The sequence below is a fragment of the Lycium ferocissimum genome, chromosome 5 (assembly GCF_029784015.1).
Source record: "Lycium ferocissimum isolate CSIRO_LF1 chromosome 5, AGI_CSIRO_Lferr_CH_V1, whole genome shotgun sequence".
NCBI lineage: Eukaryota > Viridiplantae > Streptophyta > Magnoliopsida > Solanales > Solanaceae > Lycium > Lycium ferocissimum.
Window position 1 is genome coordinate 20,528,337 of NC_081346.1, and position 8,976 is coordinate 20,537,312.

The 8,976-nt window shown below is 36.4% G+C and overlaps 1 protein-coding gene across 1 annotated transcript; it reads left to right on the forward strand.

The window, feature by feature from the left end:
- The first annotated feature begins 1,863 nt into the window (after positions 1 to 1,863).
- LOC132056432 (protein BOBBER 1) lies at positions 1,864 to 8,607 on the forward strand. The gene is made up of 6 exons (XM_059448639.1): positions 1,864 to 2,286; positions 3,649 to 3,821; positions 3,941 to 3,989; positions 4,221 to 4,387; positions 7,986 to 8,069; positions 8,170 to 8,607. Exons 1-6 carry the CDS (start codon positions 1,974 to 1,976, stop codon positions 8,206 to 8,208), a joined length of 825 nt encoding a protein of 274 aa, XP_059304622.1. The 5' UTR covers positions 1,864 to 1,973; the 3' UTR covers positions 8,209 to 8,607.
- The last annotated feature ends 369 nt before the right edge of the window (positions 8,608 to 8,976 follow it).

Sequence of the window (8,976 nt, forward strand, 5' to 3'; positions counted from 1 at the left end):
TCCGTCGCGTGTTTAGTCGACTGGTCTTTTCCCTTAGAGAAAATGAGAAAAGAAAGATAAAAGGTATATCCTATCAATTAAATAAAAAAAGTGAAAAATTATTTACTATATTAGTTTTCTTTTTTATTGCACAGAAAAAAAATAAGAAAAAAAAAGTAGAAAAAGTGAAGGAAATTAGATTATGGAATTTTTTTTTTAGAAAATCTAAAAATTTGGATGAAATTAGAAAAGGAAAAAGAAAGAAATAAAAAAAGAGAGATTGCAGAGAGAAGACAATAGTAGAAAAGATAAGAGCCAAAATGCGAATGAAATCATACTATTGAAAAAAGAAGAAGTAAAGAATAAAATGATCTGGGAAAATATAAATGGATAGAAAGGGAGAAAAAAGAAAAAGAAAAGAGAAAAAAAATAGAGAAAAGGAGAAAAAAGAGAAAGAAAGTAATGAAATAAAAAAGAAAAGAAAAAAAGGGACGAAAAAGAAAAAGAAAAAAAGCAACAACAAGAAGACACTAAAAAAAGATGAAAAAGGAGTCAAATGGCATGATATGAGAATGGAGGAGTTGGGAATTAAAATAGGTATAAATGATAATTATTTTAATGAGTATCATTGCAAATGAGTGTTGATCGGTAAATAATTTTAATTCTATAGATAATTGTCAGTTTTCCCTATTTTTAAAAGGGATGGGCTTGTAATTGAAGGGCACTTGGACGACACTTTACTTAAATTTCTAAGAATCTGAGTTTAGAAATTTTCAATAATTATAAGAGGATAAACAGTTAAAAAATATCCTTAATATATTAGAATTAGTTTAAATTTGCCTTGTTCTCCTCTATTGGTTCCAATTGTACTTAACGTTAATTTTTGGGTTAAATTTTACCCCTTCTTCATCTATTGGACTCTAATTATCAATGCATTCTTTTAAAGAAATTATAAGATAGCATATTTGAGGTTTTTATTAAGTAGGTGATACAGATTTATTGTTTTATATGAATAATAGAATCAACTCATGATCTTTTATTTGCACCGATTTTGAACAAAAATCACACCTTTGAACGAATAATACATTTTTTTCTTTTGAATCAATTTAGTTGGAAAAGTAAAATATCGAAGGAATTGGGTACGAACAAATTTGAAGTTTGTGAAACGCAGAAATCATTACTTGACCGTTTATGTCAAACTTGTTTTTGAAATTAAATTTGTGTCAGAAAGTTTTGAATAACCATTACTAAACGATCATGAGGGCTTAATATGAATTTCAAATTCGAAAATTTTTCTTGCAAAATTAATTGGGTGTTTTCGAAATGTGATTATGAGATATTTTAAAATTTAAAACATTATTTCTAGAAGGAATCCAATAAAAAATTAGCACTATAACCATCAAGTTTTGCTGAATGCTTGAGTGTTTTTATATATATACTAGTTATAACTCTTGAATTGCTTTCGTTTGAAGTCTGGTTCCTGAGCTTGATGGATTTAGGTCTGGGAAAAGCGACTCCATCGTTGTTGAACTCAAGTAATTTCTAGTTATTTTTGGTTAACTCGGATGAATCGAGTTGTTTATGATTCAGGCCATGCAAAATAATAAATTGGTGTCATCTATTTAATTAATTAAAGTCTCACATGTATCATTCTTTAATACGGGTTTTTAATCCGAAAATAACATTAAAGCTATTAAAGGGTCTAGTAAACGACAAATTGACATTTTAACCTAAAAATTAAAATTAAGAGCAATTGAGGATAATTAAGTGAAAGCTGACATTTTTTAACTTAAAAAACAAAATTAAGAGCAATTGAGGTAAGGGATTGTTTGGTAAGCGGAACAAGATGAGATGCTTCATGATTAAGTTTGGTGTTCTGGAATTCTCCGCGCTTCCTTAAGGACGAACGCTCTACACACACCTCTTGTCATTCTACAGTCTTCATATATCATTAGTACTAGTCTCCTTAATCCAGCACCAAAACCCTAATCCCGATGGCGATAATTTCAGATTACGAGGAGCAAGATAATAGCAAACCGTCATCTTCATCAAAGCCCTTTAAGGCGGTGCTTGATCCTTCTAACCCACTAGGGTTTCTCGAAGCTGCTTTCGAGTTCTTGGGTAGGGAATCGGATTTGTTGGAGAGTGATTCGTTGATTAGCGATGTAAGTGCTGTTGTTCGTATGGTGAAAGATAAGTTGGAAGCCGAAGAGCGCAAGAAGAAAGAAAAGGCGGTTAAAGAGGAAGTTCCAGTTGTTGAGGCAAAAGGGAAACAAGTTAAGGAGGCTACTATTGAGGGTCCTCGAGGTAATGTTTGGTTATAGTTTCTGCAAAGAATCTTTGGTTGTTTGAATGCACTCAAAGTGAAATTCAAGGTTTTAGGTGTTTGTTTTTCCATCAAGTTAATTTGTGGATGGGTTCTATTTATTCGAAAAGCCAGTAGTCATAGCATTATTATGCTGAATAGAGTGTATTAGTAATGCTGGCATTATTTTTATGACTGTTTGGTTTGGTGTATAGGAATATTCCTGATATTAATTATACATAGGTTTGTTATGTATAAGAATAGTACTGAATAAGGCGTGTATTAGTTATACATAGGTTGAGAAACACTACCAAAGGTGTTCCTGATACAGAGCACTTTTAGAGAGTGACGGGATGAGTCTTTTTACAATAGTTAACTAAAAATTGATACTGGATTTTTATAAGTTTTACAGCCTTAGTCTCGAATTAAGAAAATAGAAAAATCTTGTCTTATATGAGTTATCCTTAGTGTTGTTATGAACTTGACAAGGTAATTAGCCGTAGTAAGTAGTTTTAGTGAATTTGATTTTTTGAAAGTTGTGAAAGTTTAAAATAGAAGAGTATCAACATCTCAGGGATATTCCAAGATGGGAAGAGTGTTATATAGAGTTGGACGGAGAAGGTATTTCACTACTAGGAATAACTTTATATTTGAGTTTCATCTATGATTAGTTAGTTTTATTAGAAGTTTTAATATATTGAATTGTTAATCAAAATAATGTATGAACAACTAGTTAGATAGCCGTTTTATATTTTTTTTTTAAAACAACTGTTGGTGATTACAGGTTGGTTGTGGATTATTAAATTATGCATTCATGGACTATTTTCAGTTTGCAATGAATAAATTGTGTTTATTCAAAATTTGTTATGCATTTTATGTGGTAGCTTAACTCATCAAACATGTCTTTGTTCTCAAATGAATTGACAAATAGCCTCTTACAACAAGAGTTTCTGTTTTGTTCGCTGGTTCTTGCAAAATGAGCTGAGGAGTTGGCTTGGATTTTGCTTGATATTGGGCAAATTTTGCTGAAATAAGCTTCATATTAGGGTCCTTATGTTGTCTCCTTTTACTTATTATCCTGTTTGGTTTTTATATGGTATCAGAGGATGTTAACTACCTTCAGTTTAGACGTGTATACCCTTTTTATAGGCTACTGATATACATCTTGATGGCCCCTTAACTTTAATTGTATGATATAACATTGTTTATCATCTAGGTACAGTAAATCTTGAATTGCATGTTAAGTGTTGGTACCATTTGTTGTATATTATATTGGTGTGTATGTCGTGCTTGCTATTATTGCAAGCTTTCTTGTTTTGCATTAACATAACTTCTCATTGCCCCCTCTGGTGATATGCATGCAGCTCCCAACAAAGGCAATGGCCTTGATCTTGAGAACTACTCATGGGTTCAGTCGCTACAGGAAGTGAATGTTAATATTCCCGTACCTCATGGAACAAAATCAAGGTTTATTGTTTGTGATATATCAAGGAACCGTCTTAAAGTTGGACTAAAGGGTCAGCCTCCAATAATTGATGTGAGTGTATTCTTCAGTTTGTTAGTCAAAGATGTAGTTGCTATGCTCTCATCTCAAATGGTATAGTAGTCAACATTTGGTCGTGGTATATATTGACTTTAACTCCCTTGGGCTTGCAGGGAGAACTATATCGACCAGTGAAAGTTGATGATTGTTTCTGGAGCTTAGGTAAGTTGCTCGTATGTTTTGACTTGCTAGGTGGTTTTCTTGGGATTTTGTTGCGATTTACTTCAATCTTCTGGCTCATTGGTACTGATCGGGTTGCTATGCATGTTTTGTTTATGCAAACTTTGTGGCTGTGCTTAATGAGTTCCAAAGTAAACTAGTGTAGAGTCTTCTTCAGTAACAGTGGTGCAGCTTTGCTGAGGACAAATGATACTAACTTTAACATATTTGCAGAGGACCAGAAATCCATCTCTGTACTCCTGACCAAGAAGGACCAGATGGAATGGTGGAAATGCTGCGTGAAAGGTGAGCCTGAAGTTGATACGCAGAAAGCAGAACCGGAAAGTAGCAAGCTATCAGATTTGGACCCCGAAACACGATCAACAGTTGAAAAGATGATGGTAGGATTTTATTGCTCATCAACATGTTATGCATCGTAAGATCATACGTTTATATGCTCACTCTGGAATTGATTGTTCCACATTGTGTTCTTGCTCTTAAATGACACAATTCCTTGTGGGACTTTTACCTGATTCTCATGGTAGGTTTTGGCATACTTTGAACATATCATGTGCATCCACAATTTCTGGCAACTCACTATCCACGTCAAATTACAGAACTCTATTGGTTTCCTGCTACTGTTTCTGATGAATGTGGACTTGACTTTAAAAAAAAAATACTGGTCAAATTGGAAGTATGAGATAATGTGCTTGTCTTTAAAACATACAGTTTGAAGTGGTTTTCAAGATGCTATGGTGTGTTTTAGTTTCTACGTATTTTCTCATACCATTACCTTTTTTTTTTTTTGGGCAAATAAACTGGACGATTTTGTTCACCAAAGTATAACAGTTACAGCTTAGCACTTAAAAAAAAACACAGCTACAGGGAATGGCTAAGTATAAACTTCAGCCCATTTCCCACAACTCCACATCTATAACATCAAGTTCCTCATAGTCTAAGGGTAGAAATTCATGCTATCTAGCTTCCTCTTCAACTTTGCACTTACAACTCCTCGACAGTGAACATCCTGGACCAGGTGTACTCCTTTCCTATTGTTTTGAGTTCATTCAACTCAGCTTCCTCAATACATTCTTCAAAATCTCTTGTTTCCATAACAGTAACAGGGCTACCATTATATCTATCCTCTATATTCAGCACTGAATTAAGGTCCCCTAAGACTAGCCACATATCGCTGATGGTGCTTAACTGCTTCAATTGTTGCCACAAATCCTGTCTGTCTCCAATAGTATGCATGCCAGAAACTGCTGTCATTTGGAATTCCAGGTGGGTTGAGAGAATACTGATTTTCCCATGGATAAATTGAGCATGCTCAAGCAAACTTATAAATGTCACTCTCCTGGCATCCCACAGTATCAATATTCTGCCTCAAGGACTACTTGAATAGTTGGCACACCATTGCCACCCCTGAGCTGTTTTATTCGTACTCATCTATACAGTTACTCTTTACTTCATGTTCTAAGATGGCTATAAGTGCCACTTTATTGTCCCCTAAACACTTCTTTAACTCCTGTTGCTTATAAACTTTATTTAATCCTAACGTTCCATGTAACTATCATATTGGATTGTTAGATGCTTGAGTAATCACTTCCCTACCTTCGCTACTTTGGGCCTGCTCCTGAAAAATAGGCACTGATAATGTACCCACTGGTAGTCTGCACCTCTACTGGAACTGTGAGAACTTTGAACCCATTAGCTGATTCGATGTTTCCTTTCTGGGGACTATTCACCTGCATAGGTTTTGGTACTCTCTTCCCGTTCACTGGTTGCCACTCCGTAGTCACAGTGGGCTGCTTCTGGCCTTGAGTTGCAGGCTCCACAACCTTGCTAGGACCTGGACCCTGAGCTTGCTTCGTCGGAGGAGCTTTCACCACATTCCCTGCTGGATACCTAGGAGCCCCTTGTTTCTATATAGCCGGTCTAGCAATCTTAGTAACTTTATCCTGCCTGGGTGGTCAATAATGACCAAGTTGCAAACAAACATTACAATAAATTGGTTTCCAATCATAGGCAATCACTTGCTCAAACAGAGTCCCCAAGGGATCCTGCACTTTGATCTTTTCAGGCAAAGCTTTTGTCATATCCATTTCTACTAGAATTCTATCATAGGAGATCCTATCCACGGTAGATGTACAATCGTCAGCATATATAGGAACCCTTAAGCCACTGCCAATTCTGCTTAATGAATCAATCCCCCAACTACTGAGGGGAAGATTGGGCAATTTAACCCACAGAGGTATAGTTCTGAAGATTTCCTTATTAAAGCTGAATTCTGGTTCCCAAACTTTATTTATGACAGGCTTGCTATTTATGGTACGAGGACCTGAGAACAGTACATAATCCCTATCCTCCTCTGTATCAAACTTCACCACAAAGTAACCATCATTATGGTCAAACACCTTCGTTTTCGTTGCAAAAGTCTTTAAGGAAGCATTAAAACGGTCATAGATCCAATAGACGGAGCGTCACCCACAACATATAGGATGATTGCATACATCCATTTCTGGGCTTCCTTCTCCACTTCTTCCTTAACCAGTCCTACTTTTTCACCATCTCCAGACACCGGGGCTATGTATCGCAGATTAGTACCTCGAGCTGCATATTTGTTGCTATCAACAACCGTTGCATAAGTCACCTTTTCCCCTTGCAGTTCCTTCACTTCTTCTGCTGCTTGCACATTCACTGGATGATCGATCTCAACATTTGCCGGTTGGACAAGTTCAACAGTAGCCGGATTAGTATCTGGTAAGTCGACAATAGCCAGAGGAGTAGGCGCACGAGTGGTTGACTCGCTCCCAATAGCTGGTGGAGTAGCAGTTTCCACTGTTACAGTTTGAACCCCCCCCCAAAAAACAAAAAAAATTCAGTCGGAACCGGCATCCTCGTTAGTTTTCCCTGGGATTCACTCCTGAGCTTAGGTTTTCACCCTTCTCATACCTCAATTCTGAATTTGATTTGGCCTGGGAACCACTCTTACCACCTGATGTTTTCCCCAAATCTCAAGGAGTTTGGCGGCCATTCCCCTGCATCTGCCATGCTCTTGAACATAGCTTCTGGGAGTAGTTTTTTGACGATCTCTTCTAGTGCTTCTGTTTGCATAGACGAAGTATCCTTTTTCGGTCGTACACAAGCCATTCCTTACACATAGTAGAAGCACCTACCGTGCAGCAAATGGATGAGAGAGAGAGAAACTTTCAGACTTTGATTCCTTTCGTACAATTACTTTTACAAAAGCTTATTATGATTTTTTCCTTAACACCTAAATTTGGGTGCCAACATTTATGGTCCTAAGTAATGCCTTCTGTTATATCAAGGTTTTAAACTTTTGCTTGAAGCTGAATTCAATGAATACTGTTGCATAGACAAAAACTGGATCAAGTGTTTCTACAGAAATTTGAAGCTTTTGTTTAACCATTATCTGAGAAGTATTGTAGAAGTTAGTACCACAGAGGCCATAAAAGCTTCATAAGATTGTAAAATATTCAATGTCAAATGGAATAACTTGGATTAGTTGAACCCAAAAAAAGGTTCTTTCAGATTCTGAAATCTTTATCCCCGGTAAGATTCATAAAATTCAGTTCTTTTGCGTGGAGATTTCAATCTTTTTCATGCTCTCTATTGGATTATGGTGTTTCCTGCTATCCTGAAGTTAATATTGGTAAAACGAACTGACTGCTTGGCATGAGGATATGAGAAAAAGAGGTTACGTCTCATCTAGATAGAGCTGATTTTTCTAGGTTGCTCCTGCCACCTAGCCATCCTTGGTGTCTATGCTTCATCTTGTTGGACAACTTTAGTGATAGGCTGGGTGAGTTAGATGTGGGCATCTTTGTCGCGAACATCTATTAGAAATGTAATTGTCTTGCATCCTACAACTTTAGTTGCTTCTTTGAGAAATCCTGTTTGCTGTAATTTATCCCTTTCTTATTATGTGCTGATGTTATTTATTTCTATTTGCTTGATGGGAAATTCCTCTTGCAGTTTGATCAGCGTCAGAAATCCATGGGTCTTCCAACAAGTGATGAGACACAGAAACAAGAAATTCTCAAGAAATTTATGGCAGAGGTGCAAACTTGATAATTGATATCATGTATTATTTGTTTTAATCTCCTTTACCCTGTTCTCCGTGTGTGACTTGATTCATCTTGTTCTTGATGTGCTGCAGCATCCTGAAATGGACTTCTCAAAGGCGAAGATATCCTGATACGCTGGTATTTTGCTTGGCAGTGTTGTTGCTTATTGGATCATATATCTTAGCGGGGAGGAAGCTAAATATCTTCTTTGCCAGTGACTTTTATTGGGAGAGTGTGACCTTGGAAATTTTTGTTCATTGAGCTGCTTATATCTGATAGGTGCCCTTCGAGAAACTCGGTGGTTTATTTATCCATACCTGGTTGTAACAGATGACTAGAACTTTGGGCTCTGGATTCTACCGTATTCACTCAAACTCTGTTAATTTTTGTAGCCTTGCTGCTGCTCTTGTATTCAGTTTCCTGTGTTGGCATAGAGTTTTATGTCTTGGGTGGTGGATTTTGTTATTTGCCTGAATCTTCTTCAAGCTTTCTCTATGTGGTTATTGTATTTAACGTGATCTTTGTGCATACATCCCCTGACTACTGTCACATTCTGATTTATGTGCAATAGGGAAGAACAAGCATCTGTGTCCGCATTGTTACGTCTTCTTTCTATCTATTCCCACCAATATTATCTTAATGATCCGAACGAGAGCCTATTTTCTAGTACTTCGTATTCGTACTAACCAGATCATCCTAATGTTTTTGGTAGGATGCCGTATTCCATATTCTGTCTTTATACTTCAATTTGAGTACATTTGTTGTTTTAATGTGCAGCTGGATTTATATAAAGTTTTGAATTGGTCGTGAAGAGGGAAATTTCTCATCACTTCCATTCAACGTTTTCTTTCAGTTGGAATTGGGATTTGCCAGTATGAATGCTTGGTTATTATCTATGA